At 38.0% G+C, this 13,650-nt stretch overlaps 1 protein-coding gene across 4 annotated transcripts in view; it reads right to left on the reverse strand.

Moving 5' to 3' along the window:
* Positions 1-13,650, reverse strand: part of enox2 (ecto-NOX disulfide-thiol exchanger 2) — a 250,392-nt gene that overhangs the window by 186,278 nt on the left and 50,464 nt on the right. For all 4 annotated transcript variants that reach the window (XM_081382659.1, XM_081382656.1, XM_081382657.1 and 1 more), the window contains exon 2: positions 179-252. In XM_081382659.1, the coding sequence (XP_081238785.1) occupies positions 179-215 (37 nt within the window). In that variant the 5' untranslated portion in view covers positions 216-252. The remainder of the gene's footprint in view (positions 1-178; positions 253-13,650) is intronic.

A 13,650-nucleotide genomic window follows, 5' to 3' on the forward strand; every position in this document is an offset into this window, starting at 1 on the left:
CAGAATAAATGCCAAAGAACTTGAGAAGAACCTCTTATTATTGAGAAGCAGCCTCTCATGGGAACACTGACAGTCTTATCAGTTGTGCAGCAGAGATCTTGCCAACAAATCCTTTTTCTGCTGTGAGATCTACACTCTCTGATGGTACATCAAGCAGACAGAATGCATATCAACTCACCTACAGCTCGGCCAGATCTGTAGTCCTTGAACATCATGTGTTAACCAGACACTCAATCTCCCGGTGACAGCACCCTGTTAAGAAAACAATACACACTTAGCTGCATTTGGACCGAGACTGAAACATCTCTATGAAACAGCTCTGTAAGTTCAGGTTTTCTGTGTTTTCATCGGTAAGAAAGTATCAGTGAGAAACCACATGCATAGTAGCATAGTAAATGTCTTGGAGAAGGCATGCTAAATTCAGCATAAAACAAATATTCAAAATAAAATACACAACAGTGTAATTGGGAATGTCGGGTTCAGCATCATAGGATTCAAGAACAGACAAAATTAAGAGTTTACTTCAGCTGCTCATAGCAGATGAATTGAGTTTGTTTTACAGGCATAAATATTTCATAACAGGCCTGAAACTGCATTTTGCATTATTAAAAAGTATGTATTTTTATCCCTATGACAATGGCAATATATAGCTGCTTTTTCTTGCATATTTACGCTAGCGCAGTTCATGGTGTCCATCGTGGTATTGGGTATTAACCAGTTCTTCAGTGAAACAGCAACGCTCACAAAAATGTGAAGATGAATTGTTATTTTGTTTCTCATTTTTGCATCAGTAGCTTAACGTGAAGAATATTCCACAATATGTGTTGCCACATGGCGTTCTGGAGAAACTTTAAACACCCTAGATAAGCTTCTGGAGTCAGATTCACAAAACATTTACACACTCATATCATTCCAAACCCGTAAGACTTTCGTTCATCTTCGGAACACAAATGAAGATCTTTTTGATGAAATCTGAGAGATTTCTGTCCCTCCATTGACAGCAAAGCAACTGACACTTTGACGCTTCAAAAAGTTCATGAAGAGATCATAAAACATGATCACTTTATATGATGAACAGATTGATTTATTACATATAAACATTCATCAACTTACACATCAGTTGTGGTAAACGGAAGCCCAAGCATGTTCGCTTGACGTGCAAGAACCAATGAGGTTCATTCTTGTGTTACGAAGCACGTTTGAGCTTCCTCGTGAACCAATGGGGTTCATTCTCATGTGTAACGCAGCATATTTGAACTTACACAAGAACCAATGAGGTTCATTCTCGTCAGACCCGGTTTTACGGGAGTGCTAGTGCCAAGCACCCTCAAACTCAAGCAAGAGCATCCTCAGTTGATACTGTAATAATATATTGGCAAAACAGATTGGCAAACACTCCCGAGCATATTTGTGTTTGCAATAGGATTTTTGCAGCCGATACAGAGTACCGATTTCTTGTCATAGTGATCGGCCGATACCGATCCCGATGCTTAATATACTTAATATAAGACAAAGAGAAAAAAAAAGAAATAGAAAATGGAGCAGTCTGATGTAGCCCACAAGGTGCATTTAAAGGGGGGGGGGTGCTATTTCATGCATACTGAGTTTTTTACACTGTTAAAAGAGTTGGATTCCCATGCTAAACATGGACAAAATTTCAAAAATTAAGTTGTACGTTTGATGGAGTATTTCTGTGCCAAAAATACTCCTTCCGGTTTGTCACAAATTTCGGAAAGTTTTTTTCGAGAATGGGCATGTGTTACTTCAGATGCGGTGGAATTTTCTTATACGGGTCCTAAGGGCACTTCTCCCAGAAGGGCGCGCGCGCACCCGTAGACCAGAGCAAGAGAGCGAAAGCAGTACGCTCATCAAAGCGCTGTGCTCGCTGCAGTCGCAGGACTTTGTTTGTTCCCAGCATTTCGACGATGATTGTTTTATAAACAAGGCCTAGTTCGAAGCCGGATTTGCAGATCATCTAGCCTAATGCTTAAGGATGGAGCAGTCCCAACGATAAAGGTTCACGGTCGTGCGTTGGAACCGCAGGCGGTGAGTAAAACTGCTTCAAATGTCTGTGTGTTGTTAGCTATCGGCGCGAAAGTACTGCCCACACGGCACGCCTCCAGCCGCTCGTTTTTTTCCGGAAAGACTCGGTACAGCCTATCTTTCTTTTATAAATATAATAAAACTAAAGACTTTTTGGAGATATGAAGGATGCAATACTACTCTAAAGGTACTCAAGATTAACATAAGATTGACTGAAACTGAGTGTTTCACCCCCCCTTTAAACATTGTCCAATAGTAAACTGTGGAGGACAAAATAAACATTTAATCTCTTAAAATGGGTAAGTCTGGGTAACTTAAACATTGTACAATACAAGTCTGAGCAGGACAAAAAATAAAAAAAATAAAAAAAATCAACATTTAAACTCCTAAAAGAACAAATTGGAGTAGCTTTATGCAACTCATTAGTAGGGATGGGTATTTCAAGCAAAAATAATATTCGAAGATCACTGGGTATTATTCAATTATTATTCGAAAATCTCACCCGTCCCCCATATTCACGCACACATGCATGTATAGGCCACACACATGTGAGAAAAGCGGAGCGGCTTAAATATAACTTAAACTTAAACATGCGTTTCATATCTATGTTTAAATAATATAATGTTATTTTAGTTTTTTTGTTGATTATGTGAAAAGGGAACCGCATGAGATGAGTAAGATAGGATCATAGCCCAATATATCGGGAGAAATTTGGAGTGGGTCAGACATGATTTTGACCACTTAAGTTTTGTTTTGTAGAAAGACATTCTTTAAAGTGAATTTCATTTTGTATAAATTGTATCTTAATTTAAACCAATGTTTCATCAACCAATTGCCTGGATTTAATAAATAAGAACAAATAAGAACAAATATAGCACACAATATAATCAGGATATGGAGGCGCCGGAGTGTGAATTGGAGCTATTCTCATAAATGAACCGAACCTCAGCGTAAAGGCTACTTGCCTCACAGACCTGAGAAATATATCTATAGAAAGCTTGAAATGTCTACTTTAAAAAACAACAACAACAACAACAACAATTCAAATCGAAAAGAAACAGGCTACTTTCTGCTTATGTAGGCTTATCCGTATTAAGTGTGCATTTCTCTCTATAGGCGCGTTCACTACTGAGAAGATGGCAAGTCAGCATCGCCAACTTTATCTTTGCATCCAGAAAACACTAGTTTATTAATACATATTACCAAGTCCGCTCACATACTCTGGTGTGAGACAATGTGTATCTTCTTCTGTTGTCTGAGAGTTGATTGACATCTTTTAGATGCGTTATTGGCATCGCCACCCTCAGAGCCAAAAACATGGGGATTTTTTTAAAGACAATAATCGCACAACCTATTCAATATTAATAAAATCAACTAATCGAATATTCGAAAATCGTGACTCATCCCTACTCATTAGGTTTAATTAAACATTGCCAATGTTAGAAAGAGGATGAAATAAATAGAAACATTTAAACTCCAACATGGAGAAGTCTGATGCAAGTTGCCAGTTTTTCGTATTCGTCATACGTCTCGTGTTGGCTCGTCCTTAAGTGCCGAATCAGGTTCGTCGTATAAAATGTTTGAGACAATGCTCCTCCAAGTGAGATTTCTTTGTAACATACACGACAAATAGTGAATTTTTCATTGTTTCTTGTAACATCATAGTAATTCCACTCCAGCGATGACATGACTGCAGCGCCAAATCATTTAAGTCCCCACGCATCATGTACGTCCTCACGTGTTGACGTCATCAAATTGTGATCAGTTTCTGAGATCGGGCAAGGTTAGTGAGTACCGAATACCGATCGAGTCATAAAATGTGATTATCGGCCGATACTGATCTCCGGCCGATTGATCGGAGCATCCCTAGTTTGCACTCTGGAGAACATCAACTGTATCTATTTACAATGTGTTTTTGCAGTAGTGAGTAGCCAATCACAGACATACATAGTTGTTGATCTCTTGAACGCAATGGCCAATTAGAGGTGCTTAAGTTAAGTCAGAGTCTCGCTGCTCAAAACTCCAGAGTTTATATTCAGTGCTGAGTTATGCACAAATGTTTCACAAAAACGCTTGCGAAACGCTTGTACATGATGTAAGTGTTTTATTGTGCATTGTTGGCATCTCATTGATGATAAGGGAACTTTGTGAGATTGCGATGAACTGACAAAGGGAGCGGTCTTGGCTCGCTTTCGAGGCTACAGCCTATATAATCTATTTGAATTAAACTACTGTTTTGTTATTTTGCTAAGAGGACCGGCCGACCGCCAATTGCATGCTACAAAGTTTTAGAAGTAACATCTAAATATAAATGCTGGATTCACTCTGCACGGGACAGAAATATGACATGCTAAAATACTAGTAACACATTAAAGAAAAGTAAAGGCAGACTAATAGAAAAATATGTATGGCAAAATTTAAATTATTGGTAAAAGTGATGACTTGTAAATAATCTTAAATGTCTCACTGTACACTTCTATGGTGGAGCCATTGCTTAGCCTACATCTGCACTTTGCTAGAACACCTTCAGTGATTTCAGAAGCTAGCCTGGTAATACCAAACTCTGCTACTTCGCTTTGCTTCGTAGACAGAGTCTGGAATGGCATAAAAGAGAAGTGTTTTCTCTCTCGTGGGGGGTCGCTTGTCTGAAGTTTAAATTCATTGGTTACCCGTAAGACAATCACATGACGTTTGGTTATGGCGTGTGTTATGCGCATGCTCAGCCGCATCTAACTTCCACTGTAAACACATGTATGATGCGAAAACAAAACCATCGAGCGAAATACCGGAGTAAACATGGCTGTGAACGACTTTTGCAGATTATGTGAAGTAAATCTACGCATCCACGGTACAATCAGCATCTACGTCACGGCTCTCAGCCCGCCCTCTGTTCGTTGATTGGCCCGGCCGTCCGAAGGCCGCTGGAAAACTGAAAGATAGGCTGCTATCTCAGACTGACTACAGAAGCGAAATGAAATTGAGCGGAAGTAGGAAGTCTGACGTAGTCAAGCTATTCAGAAGCACCCTCAGTGATTTGATTCTGGAACCAGCCTGAATCTCGTGTTACGCAGCACGTTTGAGCTTTAGTAAGAACCAATGCGGTTTGTTCTCAAGAGATTTAACCAGCAAGCAGATATAGTTGAGCTTCTGTTTATGTTTGCTGATCAATGTTTAAATGTGAATAAAAGTCTAAATTCAATCTGTTCATCATATAAAGCGATCGTGTCTCTTCAGAAAATTTGGACTAAACTGCTTAATTCATATGGATTAGTTTTACGATCTCTTAATGAACTTTTTAAAGCTTCAAAGGGGTAGTTGCACAGCTGCCAATGGAAGGAGAGAAAGCTCTCAAATTTCATCAAAAAGATGAAAGTCAGATGAAAGAAAGTCTTATGGGTTTGGAACGACATGAGGGTGAGTAACTTAATATTTTGTATTCCCCAAAATACAATATTATATTCGCAATTTTCGTATTTTGTTTTTTAAGATTGTTCTAAAAGAAAAAAAAAAAACGTAAGTGCTGAACTTCCGTCAGCCATTTGAGACAAAAATACTGGGCGTGCTTATTAGGCGTGCTGAGGTGTTTTCCATTTAATTGATCAGTGGGTCTTTGGCAAGAACTGCTACAAATATTCTCACAAACTTTCTAGAATTTATCTTAAGAAATTTCTTATATTCTTTTAAAGAACATTTTGGTGAATCTGGACCCTTGATGGTAAATTCTGGTAAATTGTTAACCATATAAACCATGTAATGTTGCAGTTCCTCGCTAAGCTAATGGCCAACTGGTGAGTAACTTGCTGAAAGCTTGGTGAGTGTAAATGTTGAACTGTTCAAATTTACTTTTCAAACTATGAAATAAAAAACATAAAATATATAAGGGGCTGTTTACACCTGGCCACTTCATGCGTTTTCTCAGATCGGATAGCTATCTGATTTATCAAAACGATTCCATTTACACCTGGTCACATAAATGTGTTTTTGCGAAACGGATTTAAATCCGATCTTCAATTCCCGCGCTATATGCAGATTTAATGGAGCGCACGTCACCGAAAGCAACAGATATGAGCTGCATTTTATTGATCATCAGCTAAAATTTGAAAATCAAAGACCGCAATAAGAGAGAGCAGTAACAGCCCTAGTAAGATCATTTCATTTCTTTACTTTTAATGATGATGATTGTGTGTTAAGCGTCTGCGACTTACTTTCACTTTGATTTGCGATAGTTTGCACGTTGGCTTTATGAATAGATGCTCATCTGCGGCGATGTGTGTTGCAGTAGCGTCGTCATATCTGGCTATAACATATAACGCTCTCACACGTTTATTTCTTTAGCATTTTTGGGAGGAGTACAATTTACATATGTGGTTTCAACAACCAGATGCATTTACACTTGTCCAGTTTCGTCAGGAATGTGGCCCAGACCACCTCCTGAAGTGGTTTGAGCGATCGGATTCAAATCTGTCTCGAATGCGTTTCGGAGGGTGTTTACACCTGGTCTTTTCACAATCGGATAGCTATCCGATCTGAGAAAATGCATGAAGTGGCCAAGTGTAAACAGCCCCTAAGATATCAATTAACCACCCATCCTGTGCATTCTGACTATATTTTTTAAACTCCAATCAGACATGTAGCCTAAGTTTTATTCAGATCTATAATTGAAATGTCAGAAATCATGAGCGCCCTCTTTCATCACTTTGGTTCGTGACTGCTTTGATACAGGGTGTAATAGAGAGAGCATCATTCTGGAAATATATTATGTTATGAAATCCAGAGTCAGCCAATAACACAATCATAAAACAATCTTGTTTAGACAGGGATGAGTGTTCTGCAATGACTGTTTTCATGCAATGTTCTCAGTACAGAAGCACCGTGTCTTGAGAGAGTTTGTGGACACAGTCTTCCTCAAATAGCAGTGTGTTCATGAACCACCTGTCACTTCTTTGACACTTTGTCCTCAACATGGTAATGAACTTTTAACCTGTTGACATTTTCCCAGTCACCATTGACCCTGAGTCTTTGGCTGGCCAGACCTAAATGACACTAATTTTAACTCAACAAACGTGAGAAGTGAGAAGAAAACAGATGAGAATGCACCATAAATGAATGTATAAATGTAATACCACTGGGTATCTGGAGAATTTTTAAAATTAAATCTACGACTTGAAGGCCTTTTTTAAAACCTGCATACAGAACAAATCCATATAATCTCAGATTCTTTAACAGTCTGGGGCACACATACAACTGCAAAACAGGGTAACTGCAAGTTTAAAATACTTTAGGCATGTTTTATTCAATTTGTACATGTATTAAAATTGGATTATGTACTAATATATCAATACACAGACTTAGACACTAGATTTTGCTGATATGATAGTAATGTGTTTAGAGAAAGGCAAAAAAAAAAAACACTGAATAATTTCTGTCATTGGGACTCATTCATGAAACACGAGTAGAACAAATTTTTATGTTTCATGAATCATGAAAATGTTCGTATTTTCAAAATGTTAGTTGGTATGAAATAAATGTAAACCTGCTCCGTACCACCTGTAAATGGTGCGTAAAACATTACAACGATCTGTGTTCTTTTAGGCAAACTGATAAAAATGTATTTTGATAATATTTCACAAGTTCGTTTGCGATGTATTTGTATTTTTATTTATTTTTTTATTTTGTAGCTGAAAGTTGAAAACAGTTCATCTTTGGGTAAAACGCAGTGCTCTTTTTATCCAGCTGTCCAATCACAGTGGAGGAGGGGCGGGACAAATTTCACACCGACCAACCATCCTACTTGTACAATGACTGAACAACAATGGAATAGTTAATATTGCTGGTTACTGCATTTTTATATTCAGTAATATTCTTCAAAATGAGATACAGAATATGCCTGGGGCAGGCAGTAATGTGCTATCACCATAGCAACCAAAACAGCTGGAAAAACGCTGCGCCTCCAAAGCGCACTCAAATGTCACCAGCTGGCAAATTTTTTTTGGTAGACACATGTTTATTTTATATTTTTTGTTAGGCATTTGGCCAATTAGTCTATTTAGCATTTATGCAATATACTGGAGCCAAACATGAGAAGGGAGTCCAGAAGATTCCAGTGTTCCTGGACACGTAATTTACGTAGTTGTAACTCGTGGGCTGGGATTATGCTAATTGTGGATATGAGAGCACGCGCGCCATATTTCCAAATGCTTGGAATTCGCATGTTTAACTATCAAATCGGATGTTTGCGAATCTGGAGGATAGTTTTCGGGAAGGTCCGTAAGGGTCCGAATTTACTCATATATTTACTAAAGTTTAATGAATGAGGCCCATTGACTGATTTTTTTTAGCAGTAATCCATAATCGAGGATGAACTATTGTCACTTGTAACTGTAATTCCCGCCCCTGTCCAGTTGGTGGCGAACACACATATTAATTAGAATGATGTCTTTGTCCAGCCTATAGATTTAGGGTACATTTACACAACAACGATACATACAATAAACGGGAACGTTTCTCCTTAGCATTTTTCACGTACAGATGACAACATTGTCAAAATTATCCCCGTTTACACGGATCCACGAAAATGACTAAAAACGCTGTATTATTCAGTTGGCGATGTCACATTGTTAAGAAACACTATATGTGAGTTATATCAATTTTTGTGAAACTCTTTACATGTGTTTGTTAATATCAATCTATTTATTTGGGACAATGCAACAATTCTACAGATTTGTAGAATCTTAACATTCTGCAGATGTTCAACTAATATCGCTCTTCATCGCTGACAAACAATAGGATGCATTTGCAGATTTGCTTTCACTTAACTGTAGGTCCACAGACACTTCATCCAACGCTCTTGATGTGTTCTTAAATCGGCTCAAAATATCAAACATGTTTTGGTATGTGCCCATCATAAACGACGTGATTTTCTGAGAATTTCTGCCAACTCCGAACGCACAAAATCTGCAGACTGGCGCGGACATTCGGCAACTACTGCACTCACCCAGATTGCAAATCGGGGCAAAAATCTAAGCAAAAGTCGTGTAGTGTATTCCAGTCTTAACGCAACCACTAGCTGATACTAACACAATCTATATAGTGAATGTGCTGAATAATATCCTGGGAATCTAATTTTGAAATGTCTATGCTTTACTACTCCCAACTACTCATTCAAAAAGATGAAGGAGATAAAATATGCAATCTTACAACCATCTATGGCATTGTATAATATAAACACCATAAATTAAACATTGTGATAATTCATCAAAAGTAAATGTTAAGTAAAGTAATGTGCAGCATTCAATGATTGCCAGCTCTGAAACTACTACTATTTACCGTAAGATACTAAAGAACTTGAATGTGATCAAACTAAATTTAAAGTCAAAAAAGAAAAAAAAAAGGCAGAAACTTGGTTATTGATTGGATGATGAGATGTGGGCGTCGCACTCAAAAGTTGAGGCAGATGAACGTGAGCTTGCAGGGGAAGGTTTAAGCAACTTTTCGCAAATAGATGATGACATTGTCAACATGATCCATTCACACGGATCTGTGAAAATGACTAGAAAAGTTGTATCATTCATACGAGGCCAGTAGTTGGCGGTCACTTTGTAAAGAAACATTACGTGCCTGTAGAATGAACACATAACACGCATGGCTATAATGTCAGTTTTCACAAATTCGCGTTTTTGTTGTTCATATGGAAACGACAGCAGTATCGTTTCAAAAGCTTGCATTTTCAGCCCCCCAAAACGCCACTGTCATATTAATGAATGGCCAAAATGCATACAAAATTTTCAGTTAAAAACGATATTGTGTTAACGGCCCCTAAATGTCCTGCATATAGCTGCATTTACACTGGTACAAAAAGTATGATCTTTTACTCACATTTGACACAGATCGGAATTTGTTGCACACGTGTAAACACAAAAATCTGCTCAAGATCCGATTTTTCTGCATCCGATCTAAGCCACTTCCAAATGTGGTTTTAAATCAGATACATATCCAATATCTGTACATTTGACCTACGTCTAAACACGCATATCAAATTCCCCTTTGAATTCCAAGCCACCACAAGGCGAGGACGACACGTTTATTCACAAAGATAGCTTTTTAATGTTGTATTAAGTGCTCGCTCACAGCTTTTTATAGAAATGGGAACTTTACATTTAGCTTCTAAAGAAAAGAAATTGCGCAAACACAGAAACATTCAGGAGCTGGTTTTCAACCTCTGCCTGTGACTTTTATAAATAAAACAGCTTCACTACTGAAAGCTACAATATATTTCTCAGCAATTAGGTGATCACTTTGCTGTAATTAAACTAACAAGCTTCACTATTGGGTTACTCACACTCTCTCTCTCTATCTCTCTCTCTCGTTAATTCATTCGAATTCATTAAAAAATGAAATGAGTTATCTTGTCCATGCTGGAAAATAATCATGACCACCCAACATGAATTATATAAATAATTTTAATAGCATGGCCATTCAAAAGCAGGGTCTACCATGTGGATAGTAAAACGATCACCGAAAATCAAATTGGGCGGGAATTAATATAAACACAGATATCGGATACCAGTCCTGTCTAAAGTGAGTGCAAGCAGTCGGGCCAAAAAACAAAACAGATCTGTACATTAAGACTTACAGTGTAAATGTAGCCCTTGTCGCCAGAGAGAAGTCTGTCATTGATTAAATATTACGAGGTCAGAAAAACAAAATGTAAAAAGGAAACGTATGCATGGATTAACTGTTCACAATAAGATCTTATTGTTTAAGTATTGTTAATGGATTCCTTAAGGAAACATAATCAGTGAACAGAACCACAAACATTTAACTCCCATCTGTAGTGGCACTTCACCTAAAATTGCTTACACCATCTTTATCGGTGCTGTATCAAATGTGTGCATATAATCTTGAAGCTCAAATGCAGCAAGTGCAGTCAAGTGTCCAAAACAAGCGGGCATGGTTCAGTCTTCAGTCTGAGGTTGAGCCTGGAGGGAGAGGAACGTGATTGGTCGCAGCAGTCATAACTGGCAGAAAAACGTTAGCAAAAAATCCTTCCTTATGATGAACACCACTATATAATATCTATTCCTCAAACTCGACTGTAGCTTGCAGGGCTGTTAGCAACGTGTTTGAACTTATGAGGCATATAAGACTACATTTGGACAAAATGGACATTAAAAATACATTTGAATTCATCCGAGGTTAGATTCCAGTCAGTGGCCCAATGAAAATGATTCAGTAATGGCACTGGCCAGCATGAAACCGACATCATATTCCCTCCTATCAAGCAGAGGATGAATCTCATATGAGGGTATATTTAGTCAACGAGATTGGAATTGGCAAGAAATAACATACAACAATAATAAGGCATAACATATACATCCTCTTCACCCACCTTCAGTACAACAAAACTGGGGAAAAAATAAAGAAACATTCTATTAATATATCTTACATGCTATCGACAGTAGAGCATTCGTGCATACAGATTTGTCCAGGTTCTTGTTATAGAAGCACTAATGATCCCATTATGACAATGACTGTGTCTCAAAACCAAGGCGCATCGTTAGCGTATTTCAAGCTTATATGATTCCCAAAAGCACTGTGTAGGCTGGTAGTTCAGCAGGTAGCAACATAATGGAACATCAGGGGACTTTCAATGAGTTGTTAGCACAAGCACATTGTTGTCAAACACAACATGTTGGTAAACAACCTCTATAGCATTTTTTTGCAAAATTCAAACTTTGTGTAACCCTTCATTCTGATATGGCATAACACCAGTGCCCACAAATGTCACAAATGACATTTGCAATGCAATGCAATGCACAAAAGAGAAAGAAAGAAAAAAAATGGTTCCCACGTGACACTGTCCTGTCTGTCCTTAGTACAGTGTATTCATAGATTATTCATATTTATTTGTCCTCAAAGAGGAAATTCTTTTCCACAGTGGTGCATACAAAAAGAAACATTATGTAAAAATTACAAAATTATACAATAAAAAACACACCAAATCACAAACAATGACAAAGGCATAGCACACCAGTGGCTGATCCTCTATGTGCATTGAAAGGATTGTTTGTTCAAAACACATATGGTTGTAGGGACAAAGCTCTTACTATAACTGGCCTTTCTTCAAGTTCAAGTTCAAAATTTATTTAGCCATTTCAACAATACAGTTGGTAGGAATTTGTCTTGGTATGCTACACATATCTACACATGGGTATGTGCTGTACCTATGGCCAGAAGGGAGGGGGTTAAATACTGATGAAGTGGATGATCAGAATCATGTATAATTGTCAACACTTTACGGATCATAAATGACTTAAAACTACAGTCCTTAACTTTTGGCGCCCTAGCAGTTAATAAACAGAACTGCATGCGTCTTGCGGAAGAACATTGTAGACGGAGCCATGGCTGGACTGGCCATTGGGCATACTGGGCATTTTCCCGGTGGGCCGACGTGCTTTTTGGGCCGATGCATCTCATACTCATACATACTTTTTATTATTAGGCCTATTATTATTTTATTTTTTTTAACGGCCCATAAAATTTGTACATCGGCGGCCCATTCATTTTGTTTTGTTTTGCTTAATTGGCAGCGCTGGGTTTGTGCCGGTGTAATGCATTGGTCAAAAAAAGTCAGTGTTAGTTTTTTTTTTCTGACAGACCAGCCCATGAAACACGTAGATCAGCGGCCCATTGGCTCTTTTCTTGATTGACACTGGGCTGGCCCAATCACAACTTTAAACGAGTGAGCGAGCGTGCAGCAGTGTCAGTGTGTATCTGTCAAAATAGTCAGCGAGATGGAGAAGAAACTCAAGGAATGTGCAGAGAAATAGCGTGAAAAAATAGAACCAGGCCCTTAAAGCAGACACTGTAAACTGTGTCAAAATATATGTTTTCTGACCTTCATCAGCTCCTGTGATGATGATGATAGTGAGGAGGATCAGGAGAGAGATGAGAAAGTGTAGAGCCTGCGGTAAGCAGAACTACTTTCAAAACACTTTGGCTATGTCATGAGTGTAGGAACCCATAACCCAGTTACAGATTAATTCCACATCTGCATAGTTGACGATTACCGCAATTCACTATAAATTTAATAAGAGGCGTTTGTAAACCATGTTTTCCGCCAAAATAAAAGCTTGATGCAGTTTGCGTCAAAATAAAAGATCATGTGCTTATCTCTTTCAAGTATAGAAATTGGTACAACCCTAATTATGAAAGTTTCCTTTATTTTTTAGTGCATTTGTTTTACAAAATATGGCTATTACTGTCATTGGATTAATATTATAACTATTATTATGTAGTAGGTGTAATGTAAATAGACACTGTAACTAAAAGAGGTTTGATTTTTTCTTTGTTTAATTTGCACACTGAATATGGGTTGGAGCTTTTAATTTTGAACTCTCAAAGTGCACCAGATTGATGAATTTAACATTAAAATGCCAAAAATTTACTCACGGGGGGGCATGCCCCCCAACCCCCCTAGAAGGACAGAGGTCCCACCACCATAGTTTTAACAAAAATCCTGTAAGAAACACATGTATTGCTATGCCAATGCAGCTCATAGCTTGTTTCAGGATTCATCACTGTGTAGTATAGTTCAACTGTATTAAT

The sequence above is a fragment of the Scardinius erythrophthalmus genome (genome assembly GCF_964197995.2).
Source record: "Scardinius erythrophthalmus genome assembly, chromosome: 13".
In the NCBI taxonomy this organism is placed as follows: domain Eukaryota; kingdom Metazoa; phylum Chordata; class Actinopteri; order Cypriniformes; family Leuciscidae; genus Scardinius; species Scardinius erythrophthalmus.